The sequence below is a fragment of the Loxodonta africana genome, chromosome 19 (assembly GCF_030014295.1).
Source record: "Loxodonta africana isolate mLoxAfr1 chromosome 19, mLoxAfr1.hap2, whole genome shotgun sequence".
Classification (NCBI taxonomy): Eukaryota; Metazoa; Chordata; class Mammalia; order Proboscidea; family Elephantidae; genus Loxodonta; species Loxodonta africana.
The window spans coordinates 17,976,133-17,989,737 of record NC_087360.1 but is presented as its reverse complement, the minus strand read 5'-3'; the positions used below and the strand labels follow the sequence as shown (position 1 = coordinate 17,989,737).

Below are 13,605 nucleotides of genomic sequence, written 5' to 3'. Positions count from 1 at the left end.
GGGTGGGGTGGGGGAAGGAACTAGCCGCAAACCCTCCAACTTTGAAGTGATGGAAATGTCCAGTACCATGACTGTGACGCGGTAACAGGACTCTATAGTTGTGGCAAAACTCATCAAATGGTCCTCTTATAAGAGGCGAATTTTAAAGGTCTACCTTAATGCACTTAATTTAAAAACATGCATAAATTTTCAATTCCCAAAGCCCTGTAGCAAAATGTAAAGAAAAATATCAAACTTAAAACACAATATTGTTTCCCATTTACCCAGGAAACCAGCTATACTCATTAAACCACTTATAGAAAGGCCACATAAGAGCCAAGACAGGAGAAGCTCGGAGCCCCCCTCCCCACCCCAGACCTGCCCCACCCCCAGCAACACAAGGGGCCCAGTCAGAAAATGAGAGGCTGCATTATACTGTGAAAATCTTTCTTTTATTCCCGTCTCTTATGGCAAAATAACATTTTATACAAATAAGTCACCTAGTTTTACTCTGGACATGTAGACAATACAAAGTGGAATGAGGATATTGGATGAAGCAGGAAAGAGGAAGGACAGATCAGGTCATTGATGTTTCTTATATTCTGTGAAAAATAGATTTACAAGGAAAAAAAATACACTTTCACAACGTCAATGACTTTACATGATCCTTCGTAGAACAAGGGCTAAGTCCACCTCACCAGATCCTGCTTGTGGCTGAGATGTTCTATAACGTGGAATGTGAGTGACATGATGGGGACTGGTCAGGCGCAACAACTATGCTCGCACACCAGGTACGAAGCACCCTCCGCACCCAGGAGGTCCCACCCACTGGCAAGGGGTCTGGGCTGTGAGTTTTAGGACTCTCCCCATTGCAAACCCTACATCATGATGTCATGGTGACAGCGACCACCAGGGGTGGCAGGACACAACCTACTGAATGTCAGACAGAGCCTATTGAATCCACTCTATAAATGAGTTCCACCTCAATTGAAAACATGGTTGACGATTCCCTAATCACTGCCGTTTCAAGAATCACCAGTCTATGGCCAGCCCTAAACCTTCCCAAATCATGGCCCATGTTTGGGAATCAAATGGCCCAAGACTATGGATGTTGTCAAGAAGCACATGGCCCTGAAAACTGTTTTCTCAGCTATAAGAGGGCTTTGAGCTAACACATCTGGAGAGGACATCTCACATGAGCCTAGAACTACTAGTTGTTCTTTTCTCTCTTTACCCTTTAAAACAGAATGGAACAAACCAGGGTCTTCTTTGCAGAAGCAAGAAGGGCGTCTTAGCCCAAAAGCTCTATATGAAAAGAGAGACTCTCTCCTGGGAGATGTGAAGATGCAGGACGAGAGCAAGACAGGAGCGGAAGGGGCAGGCAGCAGGGCCCGCTGCCGCGGGGGGCTGCCAGCGTACTGGAATATGCTCTCAGGAGCTCCTGTCAGATGCCAGCTCTAACAGAGGGCACGGGTATCCCCGTGCGGGGAGGTCTTCCCACCCATTACATCACCACAAGACAACTGCTATCAACAGTCCAGATTCCTTGATAACATGGCCCCCTGATTCAACTTCAGATTGGTTCAGTTACTTTCAGCGAAAGTAGGACTTCCAATTCTCTCCTCAATTCAGGTACAAAAACATGCATTTCCAACTCCCCCTGGTAGCACCCCAGAGTGGTAATCCTTCTCTAGATTTCCTGAGCAGTCAGACACAGGGATCAGAGTCCCCGACATAGATACCAGGCCTACGAGAGCAGAAGATGGCAAGTCCCCGTCCTACTGGACACAGACTGGGTACACGCCTCAAATGGTCTTCAGTGAGACTGCAGCAGGCTAACAGGGAAGAGGATCCAGCACTACTCAAGCCGGCTTGAGTGCTTCTCCTCCAATCTCCCGTTCCTCTTCCCAGCAAATGCTAAGACCGTGGATAAAAGAGAGCCCGCTAGGGTTCCAGAGACAGTCTGCCCTGGGCCACATTTCCAAGATATACTCTGGGCAGCTCCAGAAACCACTTCTTGGTTAAATATTTCAATAGCAAATAGCAAAACCTCTCCCAACTGCGGGAGCAAGGACCGTTGGGAACACGCAAATCCCAGGAGAGGCTCTGCGGTGAGAAACACGAGGTGAGGAGACAGTGCTGCTGTCTGTCCACAGACGAGGAGGAGGGAAAGACGGCAATGCCACTTCCCAGCAGCACATGGGGCAGAGCACACATAAGGCACCTGGATGTGGAATCAACCCCCAGTTCTGAGACCCGCCTGGTCTGGTGGGAAGCAACGTTTCTGCAAGGTACACAGTCTTTTCCCTCCATGGTTGGTTCCAGTGCCCGGACACAGGGGTAATCGAGTGCTCTCTCCATGAGAAAGCTGCCAGCATAGGGCACCTAGACCCTGGGCTGGCACAGAGCACCTGGCCAAGGTTCAAAAGCACAAGGCCTAGAATCCTAACAGGGAACGATACTGGTGAATGCACAGGAGCTTCGGGGCAGGGTTGGCCCTGCTTTCCCGAGCCACACATGGCCTCCCTCCCAAGGATCTTTGGACACAGCTGTCACAGTCACTGTGACGCCATACAGTGATGGCTACCACACACCCAGGCCCTTCCTACTGATGACTTTCTATCAATGCAAAATGGACCCTGGCCACGGCAACTCTTATCAGAGGGCCAGGAGCTTTGGCTGAGTACCGAAAGCCACCCCCAGAGTCAGGTAACTGTAGGGAGCTGACAAGGTGGGAGTCTATCCAATAAGCATCTGAGGACAAAAGTAGCTCACAGGATACACAAAGACGCTTTTTCAAGAACACACCTCTTGCATAGGCCGCCTCAGCCTATTTCACTCTTCCCAGATGCCCCAGACAATTCCCACCAGCAGCTTGAAGGTTCAGAATTTGCATTCCTTAGGTCTGAACTTCCAGGATGGTTCCAGAAACTGCTTCAGTACAAAGGCAAGACAGGAAAACCCTCCTAAATAAGAAATGTACCGAGTTTCAGAGGCAAATCCCCATCAAAGGCCAATCCTCCAGGCTAGGCTGCGTAGAGAAAAGCAAATCCCTCCTTTAAAGTAGCTGCTGGTCAATAACTACATGCCCCATCATGAACCAGATGGGCCCTGGGAGCCTGATTAATACTATTAGAAGTTTAACGGTACTTCTCCTGTGCTGGGAACACCACGGACGTTTTATAAAAGCTCCAAAGAGCAGTCTGGAATTTAAAAAAAAAAAAAAAAAGGAAGGCCTGCTCTGGCCTTGGAAGATACTACTGTTCCATGAGCAAAACTGACACACTGGATTTCAGGAGAAAATCCAAAGTCAGGAGCTAGGTCAAGCGGAGCAAGCTCACATTTCCTCTCAAATGAGAAGAGGAAGGCACTGTCAGCCTGAAACCTTGGTCTACCCCCAGGAAGACCAGCTGTGGACCCTGGCAGTGGGCCATGGACGTCACACAGGTGAGCAGACCTCCCCCACAAAATGCATCTCTGTTTTGCAGCGCTACCCATCCTAAGAATCAAACCTCAACCTCTTGGCAGCACCCCTCTTCAAGCTTCTTCCAGTTGGTTAGGACTAGGCACAGGCTGAGGACACCCTGTCCGGATGGCAGCTCCAGAAATGAGAGGAGGAGTTGCCTGGAAAGAGCTTCCCACTGTACCTAGCAACCGAGAGAAGAGCTGCTAACCCGCAGACAGCCCGGCCAGAACCATCTCACCTGAGCACGGTTGTGCCTAGCAAGACGGAGGCTCATCGGTGCAACCAGCAGACGGCTATAACTATGTGAAAATACACTTTCCGTGTTATCGGGGTTCCAGGAGCCTTACCCTAATCTTTTACTTTACTACAGTACCTCTGCGACCTAACGGGCAGGGGGAAAGGGGCAAGAAAAAATACTGGGGAGAAAACACAGCACTGCTTGGCGCCTCCCTTGGGGCACAGGAACCTGCCCCCTGCCCCCGCCCCAGCCCTGACTTCCGGCAGCCAGGTTCTGGACATGTGTTGAAAACAGCAGCTTCAAGCACCTCTGTGTGCCAGGGTTTCGTGGCTGCGCCACAGTGCCTCCCCTGTGCGCTCCTGCAGCGGTTACTGGCCTCCATTATAGGCATAATCAGCCTTGTTGTGCATTATCAGCTTGTTGTCGACGAAGTAGAAGCTGTCAGAGCGGGTCTCATAAGGGTGTTCAACCATCAGGCGAACTAGAAGTCAGGGAAAGGAAAGACAAAGTTACATGCGAGTCTGCCCAGGGGCTTAGTGGGAAAAAACTTAGTATCCCCTCTAAAAGTTACACTGGCTGGCCCTTCTAGAAAATGCAAGTATACTCTGCCAGGACAATGTCAGCACAAAAGGAGACAGCCCTCGAGAGCTGGGGAGAACTGGTGACCAGAGGACCCCAAACTGAGCATGAGCTCAACTTCAAGGTAAGGATGCAATCCACTCTCTGGCATAGTCCTCCTCAGTCCTGTCTAGTCTGGGTTCTCACAGTCAGCACCCAGGAAATCGTGGTCACAGTGGCTTACTGACCAGTGCTCCCAGCCAAGCAGGCCAGCCCTGGCTTCGGAAGTCTGTTTCCCTTGTTTCTAGACATTTCAGTGCAAACTCAGACAGCTGGGCCTCGCTGTGTCCACTTCCCACAGCATGCCTGACAGCTGAAGAAATCCTTGCTGACAACTCCTAGGGGACAAAGGACAAGGAGCCTGCTCCAGAGATGGTCAGGGATGAACTTCCATGCGATCCAGCAGGAGGTTGCTCGTCTTGGGGTCGGGATTTAAGTCTTCTGTTTGTTCAGGCCATCCCTCGGACCTCTCTAACCACAATGGAAAGTAAAGATAACTAACGTCACTACCTCTGATCAGTTCTGAGTTAATTTTGAGTCCTCCAGAGAAAAATGCTATTGTTCAGACAAGTGAAACTAATTATTAAAAGTTTTTTGAACCCAACCAGGTCAAAGCTATTTTGTTTATATCCAGAATATCGATCTCTCAACTCTTTCAGCTTATCTGGCATCAAGAAGGAAATTCTTTTCCTTTGGGTTAAAACTTGTAATCGATACAAAAATTTTTTTCTTGCAAGTGCCAACATATTCCAGCCCAGCTTGGGGAGCCGGGTTCAGCTAGAATCAGATGCTTCATAAATGTCCTGTCCTGCGTCTCAGCAGGCCACACTTTACCTCGGAGCAGCACTGCCGCAAGAGCAAAGACTGGCTGGTTTTCAAAATATGACCATCCTTAAGGACCTGGGCGGGATTCTGAGAAAACCAGCCAAGGTATGTAGATCCTTCCCCACAACCCAGCTGAACCCCACCACAACTCCTAGGATACCATTCACATCCACACAAATGTTCTAGAGCAAATTTCCCTAATTACTGCAGAAGACGTTAAGCTGAGGTAACTGCACCAAGGTCACAGAAAACTGACGCCAATAAAGGCTGCTCTTTCTCTCGAGTTCAGTCCCTCTCTTCCTTCACCTTCTCCCTGGAGCGTCTCCCCCAGGTCTACCTGCATACGACTACAGGATGACTCTTCCTGAGACACTACTTCCATCACGTCACTCCTTCTGCTCCACAACTGACGACAGCTCCCCATTTCCTACTGGATCTACTGTAACAGTTTACCTAACCAGCCTCTACTGCAGAGAAGGAGAAAGGGCAGGTCTTCAGCCCTGATTCTGATTCCATTCAGCCAGCAGTTTCACATCCAGCTCTGATTCAGGAAAAACATGAAAGACTAACGAGTAGTGCTGGGCAGGAGCCAGGGACCAGAACAGGGCGGAAAACCAGGTTTAGCGGGGGAGGGCAGAGGGCAGTATCTAATCAGAGTCCAAGGGATTGTCTTATCTCCCTTGCTTTCCCACAGCACCACCGAAAAAGGACAGCTTGTATTAGTAAACCTCCCATGCTCCCATCTGGGCAGAGTCAGAGTTTGCAAAAGCCTGAGGCCAAACAACTGACGTGTATGCCATGCCACCATTTCCCTCATCTGCAAAATGAGGGCACTGGACCAGATGGAGACACCAAGGCTCATTCCTCCTAGCCCTAAGGATCTAGGATGCGGTAGGAGTCGGGGGATACATACTGACATCCTCAGAAAGCTGGGGAAACTCATAGATATGTTCACAAGTGTTTCTACTGCTGGGGATACAGAAGCCGAAATCAAAGTCGAAGTTTTTTAGCAAGCGCTCCCGGAAATAGTGCCGTTCGATCATCCGGAAGTTTGACACAGGTTTGTCTCCCACTGTGAACTCCACCCTGCAAAACAAATCTCTTGTGAGCCTACTCTACCACGCTCCTTCCTCTAAAACCAACCCAAACCCAAGTGAGGGCATTCTTCTCTGTGAGCAAGAATGTCCTCCCTCAGAAAATACCAGTACTCACGTAGCCCCGACTGTCCGGAGGCGGAGAAACGCTGGTGTGAACTGATAGCGGACGAAACGCCCCGCACTGATATCCACGTCTCCACCCTCCTCATCCTCCTCCTCTTCCTCCTCCTCCTGCTCTTGGTCTGAAAGAGCACATGGAAGCTTGAGTGCACCTTGCTGGCACCACCAGTCCAAGCAGCACAATGGCCAAGGAACAGGAAACTGGCTGATATTTACTGTGCACTTGCCAGAGGCCAGGCCTGTGCTAAACGCTTCATAGAATCCTCACATGACGTGCTATCATTACCCCCAGTTTACAGTTAGGGAAGCTGAAGTTCAGAAAGGTTAAGTAACATGTCCAAAGCCACTCAAACAGTAAATAGTCGGGATTTACCCCAGGTCTACCTGATTCCAGGCCTGTTCTGAAACACTACCAAAAAAAAACCAAAACCAAAACCGTTGCTGTTGAGTCGATTCCGACCCACAGCGACCCTACAGGACAGAGGAGAACTGCCCCACAGAGTTTCCAAGGAGCGCCTGGAGGATTCGAACTGCTGATCCTTTGGTTAGCAGCCGTAGCACTTAGCCACTGCGCCACCAGGGTTTCCACTGAAACACTAAGCTATTTGCTTTTACATAATTTGGTGGCTTGGGCCTTGCCCTAAGGGTGAAGCCTGGAGCACAAGCTGGGTTTCACCTTATCATGGTCTATATTATACAGACCAGGTCTGCGGTTGACCAAGTGGGAAGCACTAACCACTAACCAAAAGAATAAGGCTATAAAAGTTGAAAATAGTCAGAAGGCTCCTTCCTTCAAAGAATGTGAAAATTTCTGACAGGCAGTGAAAATAAACCACTAGAAACAATTTTGTTATTTAAATGAAAGACACTGGCCTGCAGCCTTGGAGTACTGTACTTCCTTAGAGTGATGGCTATTCAGGCCATACCAGGCCTGATGCTCTGACCACCTAGGAAACAGTGAAGTGGTAGGCATGGGAGCAATGTGTGGCACCTGTGAGAGGCTCCACAAGCTGAGGATGCCCTCTGGTCTAGTCCATCCCCGAGCTTAGGAGATGAACGGTTTGTAAGATGCATTAGAGAACTATACTAAGATGAGCAAGGAATGAGTTCCCACTACTTGACCATCCAGTGTCCAACCAGGACATATTCTCCAGGTCTAAGCTGAACATGGAGCCCTGGTGGCACAGTGGTTGAGAAGTTAGCTGCTAACCAAAAGTTCAGCAGTTCAAATCCACCAGCCTCTCCTATGAAATGCTATGGGGCGGTTCTACTCTACCCAATAGGATTACTATGAGTCTGAATTGACTCGATGGCAACTTGGCTTTTTTTTTTTTAAGCTGAACATGTTGTTGTTGTATGCTATTAGTTGATTTCAACTCAAAGTAACCCTATAGGACAGGGTAGAACTGCCCTATAGGGTTTCCTAGGCTGCAACCTTTAGGAGAGCAGATCGCCAGGTCTTTTCTCCTGCAGAGTGGCTGCTGGGTTCAAACCACTGACCTTTTGGTTAGTAGCCAAGTGCTTAACCAGTGTACCACCAGGGCAAACATGGTACAATATAAAAAGCCCTTTTCGGCATCCAAACATCTCTGCCCCTATGACAAGCCCAAGAACAAGTAGGCGACCAGACTGAGTAGGGGTTTATACCCAGGGACTCCAGAGCCCTGGCCCCTTTGTGATTTAAAGGGCACCAGGGATTCAGACTCGTTGGAATAAGTGCTAGACGAGGTACCGGTTCAGTGTGAGGCTATTCTGAGTGAATCAAGATCCCTAAGGGTAAAGACTTTACAGTGTCTATAGCTGATCGTCTCAAGATGGTTTAGTTTTGTTCTGAAATGGCTGTTCTGAGCCCAGTCTAATCCAAGTTCACACACTTGTGGAAGCCCAGGGTTCGTCAAAACATCCTAAGTACAGGCAATCCCTGGGGTTACGAATGAGATCCGTTCTTGAGTGTGTCTTTATGTAGAACTTGTAGGTAAGTCAGAACAGGTGCATATGATTCTTATTTAGCCTTATGGTTAAGAGCTCGGCTGCTAACCAAAAGGTCAGCAGTTCAAATCCACCAGTTGCTCCTTGCAAATCCTATGGAGCAGCTCTATTCCGTCCTGTAGGGTCACTATGAGTTGGAATCAACTAGACAGCAACGAGTTTGGATTTGGTTTTTTTGTGCAAGAAAAGGCTCGAAGCCTTCTGAATGATTTAAAAGCTGCAAATGCAGCAAGTGTAAGCAAATTGATGAAGAATTTGCTGCCAATAGGAGTTCATTCAATCATTTCAAAGTGAGGGCAAAGGTACATAACATTAAAGGGCAAGTACAAATTGTTCTTAAATCAAACATGCATAATCTGGGAAATGACCGTACTAGGACATGTGACCTAGGGGTGTGAACACCACAGACCCAGGAAGCTAGCTGGCCCTGGCCCTCTCATACAAGGTAAGTAAGTACCCGCAGGCTTGAGCCCTTAGCCGCCTTGGTCAGTACTAGATTATGACAGCATAAAGAATACTGGGTGGGTAAGGAAACTAGGGCTCTGGCCTTGGCTCTGTTATTAACCTGAGCTGAACCTGTACGAAAGTCTTTCAACTTATCTGGGAGAGTAACACCTGCCTCATCAAATTTGCAGGCTCTTTCTAAGCAGCAAATCAGATGAGAACAGCTTTGTGAAAAAAGTTATTACAGACCATGGTTGGTACTACGGTCATTTGTGCTGGTGTCCTAATAACTGATTAACTCCAGGGGGCGCTAAATCTATGAGTCAGAATTCACTCCAAGGCAACTGATTTTGTTTTGTTTTGTTTTTTTAAAAAAGAGAAATGAATCACCCTCGAACAGCATCCAAGCACAGGAAGCACATATTCGAGCCTAACTTAAGCAGATGAGTTCACAGATCTGGGTTCTTTGCTTCTCCAGAAGATGGTGGGGATTCAAATTCAAACTAGGATTTAGTGGGAAATCTGAGGAACTGTTTAAAGGAAACAGAATGAGAGGACTGGGGTGAACTGCCTCGTGGTCTGGACTGGAAATCTCAGCATCATCCTTCCAGAATATCCCCAGGACTCAAGGCTCCGGTAAGCTTTCCTCATTATCGTTTATTTTCAAGGATTCCTTTCCTAATTGGAGGCAAAATGACCAGATGAAAGAACAAAGGATCACAGAAAAGTCACTTGGAAATTCTGAGCCTCAGTTTCCTTATCTATAAAACAGAGATGATAACAATTCCTCATTGAGGTGTGAGGATTACATGAGCTGATGGGCACATACAGTTGCTTAACATAACACAGTGACCAGCAGAGAGTAGACACTCAACAAACACCGGCCCCTCAACACAGTTTCAGACCAGCGCACCTGCAGGCCGTTAGCCTGACCAATGGGCAAAGGAGATGTACTTGAATGGCGGGGTCCTGGGAAGAGAACATGGAAGCGGAACACACCAGAATCCATGACACAGTATGCAACGGCACACAAAAGTTAGAGCCTTGAAGACCTTTTACTCCAGCTGTGAAGTGAGTGCTACAATATTGAGGCCTACCTGAAACGCAGGGTTTGGCAATCTCAAAAAGCACGGTCCCGGTCTCCAAATCTCGAATTTTGAAGCGAGTGAAATCAATACTGTAGATGTTGTCCTCAGGTTTACATAAATAATCTGAACACGAGAGAAAAATCAATGTTGTTAAAGATGTCTCTAAATTATTTACTTTTTAATTTATTTCTTTACTTAAGTCTCAAGTTTTGGCCCAACTCAGGTTCTTTTTTATATAATTAATTCATCTGGAATGCCGCTATGTTGTCCCAAGCGAAAGTTGTGTGAAGAGGATTAAGGGATCCAAGAAAGAAAAAAAGCATAAACTGGGCTTGAATGAAAGACTGTTCTATTTTATATTTTAGAAACAAGGATAGGAAAAGGAGATTTTCTTTGGAAACACCTTGAAATGGCCTATAAACCTTTCATGATCTATAAACTTACCACAACAGGTTTTTTCTTTTTAATCTACTTAAAACATTGTACTGACCTAATGGATAATGTAGGAGCCCTGGTGGTGCAGTGGTTTAAGCATTCAGGTGCTAAGCGAATGAGAAAGATGTAACAATCTGCTTCTGTAAAGATTATACCTCGGAAACCCTATGGGAGCAGTTCTACTCTGTCCTATAGGGTCACTACGAGCCAGAACTGAACAGATGGCAACGGGTTTGGTTTTTTTTTTTTTAAATGGATAATATAAAAGGATCCCTGGTAGTGCAATGGTTAAGCGCTCAACTGCTAAGCAAAAGGTTGACAGTTCAAACCCTCCCAGGAGCTCTGCAGGAGAAGGAGAAAAGACCTGGCAGTCTCCTCCTGTAAAGTTTACAGCCTAGAAAACCCTGTGCAGCAGTTCTACTCTGTCACATGGGGTCACAGGAGTTGAAAATAGACTTGATGGCACCAAACAACAATGGATAATACTTGTGCTTGTTCATCAACCATGAATGCTATAAAACAGGAGTCAGCAAACTTTTTCCGTAAAGGGTCAGATTATAAACATTTTAGGCTTTGTAGGCTATATACGGTCTCTGTCAAAGCTACTCCAGTCTGCCCTCATACCGCAGAGGCGGCCACAGGCAGTACACAAATGAATGAGCATGGTTGTGACCCAATATAACTTTATTTTATGGACGCTGCAATTTGAATTTCATATACTGACAATGTCCTACAAAATACTATTCTTTTTTTTAACCGTTAAAAATGTAAAGACCATTCTTAGCTTATGAACTGTACAAAATCAGGCAGTGGGCCACACATACACAGGTGATGGCATTAGGTCAAAGTGAAGCTGAGCCTACAACAACCGGAACAGTTAATCAAAACAGTACTGATCCTAGAAAATTCCACGAAGTCACAGACTGAAGTCTTTTCCCCCTCGCTGATTTCTTTCTACAATGACTCCTGACAGCATCTTCTCTCCAAAACCCATTTTGGCACTTGATTTTATATTGCCTGCTTGCATTAGTTGCTTCATGTTTTACACGCTGTCTCACAAGGAAGACGACAAACTTCAAAGCTACTGATTATTCTGTAATTCTCCAAGAAACTCTGAGATTGTTTCTGCTCTTCGACTGGAACAGACATGAAAAAGAGGGACAAATTCGAGAGGTCACCAAGCTCTGACCTCTGGCAAGTAGAGTTTGGTGCTTTTGCCAATAAGCTACAGAGGCTGATTTCGGCAATGGCACCAATCCCAAGCCCCAATGCAGGACCTGTGTGCCCACCTAGAATGCTGCTTCAGCCCAGACTTAGGAATGGTTTTAACTCACCCTTAGTATCAGGAGAAACCATGAGGTTACAGACATCACGTGCTGAGCATTTCTGTATTTTCAGAGCCCCAGATGAAAACTGGGTCAGAAAAGAAGTGGCTTTTTCACATCGTTTCAACGAATCTGAAGAGCAAGGCCCTCTAAAGATATACCCAGGCACTCAAAGGACAATCCCAACCCAAACAGAGATGGAAAATGGGGACAGAAAAATATGCATAATCAAATTAAAACCGTTTTAGGAGAACAAGCCCTCCCTTCCAAGCAGGCTGGACCAAGGCCAGCTTTCCCCAGGCCCTCATCACCAAGTCACTGGAGCTGCCACCAGCTCCCTGAGGTACACCTGAGCAGCCCTGAGCTGACTGACTACTTAAAGCAATTCAGCAGAGGACACTCTGGCAGCCTTGGATCCATCAAGGGAGTGCTGGTGTTGCAGGGTTACAAGTCAGGACCTAGGAGGGGTGAGTAGGGCAAACCAGACCTAACCAGGTGACTGCAAACCCCTGGAGAAAAACAGCCCCAAAAGAATGGGCCTGGCTTGGAAGAGAACAGAAAAGGAAGAGGATCCAGGACAGGGGGTGGGCAATGTATTTCTTCCTACCTCTCCCTAAAGGAATGAAAAGGTGCAGGATGGTTGCATTTAATTCAAGAGCCACCATCCTGAAACCGACATAATCTCAAATCACTAGAACAAACGTGAAAAGCAGGAATCACATTTTCAGATTTTGTACATGAACTGAAACTTTATTTTTTTAGTGTGGCACGATCTTAAATGTGCATTAAATGCCGTGGCAATGTGTCTGAGGAAGGAAGAGCCCACCTGCACACAGGAGCACCGCTGGGGACAAGAAAGGGGCGGGGGCCAGGCAGGCTGGCCGGGGGAGGGGCTGTCACGGCCGGAGCGGAGGCAAGAGGAGACGGAGAAAGCAGGTAGGGGTTCTGGCCTGGCAGAGGGCTGCGGAAGCTGGGGAGCTGACTGGTTAAGGGGATCTGGCTGGATGGGAACCTTACTGATGGTACGGGGGGCTCCAGCCTGAGGGAGGAAGGGGTTCACTTATTAGGGGACCGCGACACTCGGCCGGCTGAAGGGGGCCCCTTCCCCACTCAGGTCCAGCTGGGGTGGGGAACGGACCAGCCAAGGGGGAGCTGGCGTGGCCCGACCCAGGGGATGCGGCTAAGTTTGGGGGAGCCCCCTCCCAACTAGGTCTGGATGAGGGAGGGCTGGGGAGGACGCACCCCGCCCGGGGAGCGCTATGGAGCGTGGCCTGGCCGGCTAGGGGCCTTGGTGGACCCCGGATCGGTCAAGCGGGGAGCGGCCGGGCCTGCTGACGGCTAACAGGGGCCCGGGGCCCGGCGCGAGGGGAGGGCGCAGCAGGCCCGGCACTCACTCTCGGTGACCCGGCTGAGGCGCAGGACGTGCTCGGGGCGGATGGCGTCCAGCGCCAGGAGCTCCTGCTCGGTGACCGCTGCCCCGCTGCCGTCGTCGGCCGCGTGATGGAGAGCCTGCCGCCGCGCCTTAAGCCGGTTCAGGACGCCGCCGCCCGCCTTCTTCTTCTCCTCCTTGCCAGACACCAGCCCCCCAGGCCCAGCCGTCGACCCCGCGGCCACAGCCCTCGAGCTTGGCCCGTTCATCGCTCCGCCGCCAAGATGGCCGCCGCCTCTACAGCGCCGTAACTATGGAGGCGAGGGCGGGCCCCGGGCTGGTACCTGGGGCGGGGCGGGGCCAGGCCGGGGGCGGGGCCTGGTGAAAGGGGCGGGGCCTAGGGAGCCTCCCAACAACTTTGGCCTAGTAGACCCAAACCCTTAGACCAACGATGGGTTTTTCTGGTTTGGTCGTAGGGTGAAGGGGAAGTTGGGGCCTTCATATCCCCAGACTATCAGGCCCCTAAAGCCACCCTAAATGTTTTAAAAATATTTTTGTGCTGTCAGGTGACTTTCTATCAAACTGTGGGTAAAACATCTTGAGAAGATGTTT

The 13,605-nt window shown here is 48.8% G+C and overlaps 1 protein-coding gene across 1 annotated transcript; it reads right to left on the bottom strand.

Annotated features, from left to right (window-relative positions):
• Positions 1 to 384: 384 nt before the first annotated feature.
• On the bottom strand, positions 385 to 13,296 carry UNC119B (unc-119 lipid binding chaperone B). Its single transcript, XM_010598927.3, has 5 exons — positions 13,019 to 13,296; positions 9,874 to 9,987; positions 6,339 to 6,465; positions 6,040 to 6,212; positions 385 to 4,164 (listed from the first exon to the last, which is right to left on the bottom strand). Exons 1-5 carry the CDS (start codon positions 13,260 to 13,262, stop codon positions 4,052 to 4,054), a joined length of 771 nt encoding a protein of 256 aa, XP_010597229.1. The 5' UTR covers positions 13,263 to 13,296; the 3' UTR covers positions 385 to 4,051.
• Between the last annotated feature and the right edge of the window lie 309 nt (positions 13,297 to 13,605).

Bases quoted from the DNA above. Each gene is read 5' to 3' on its own strand.
- UNC119B (XM_010598927.3), bottom strand. From the start codon at position 13,262: ATGAACGGGCCAAGCTCGAGGGCTGTGGCCGCGGGGTCGACGGCTGGG. The intron at 6,466-9,873 runs GTAGGCCTCAAT...GTGCTCTTTCAG, and splicing joins TGCCAAACCCTGCGTTTCAG to ACCAAGAGCAGGAGGAGGAG. The intron at 4,165-6,039 runs GTATGTATCCCC...CCTGACTTCTAG, and splicing joins CCAGCTTTCTGAGGATGTCA to TTCGCCTGATGGTTGAACAC.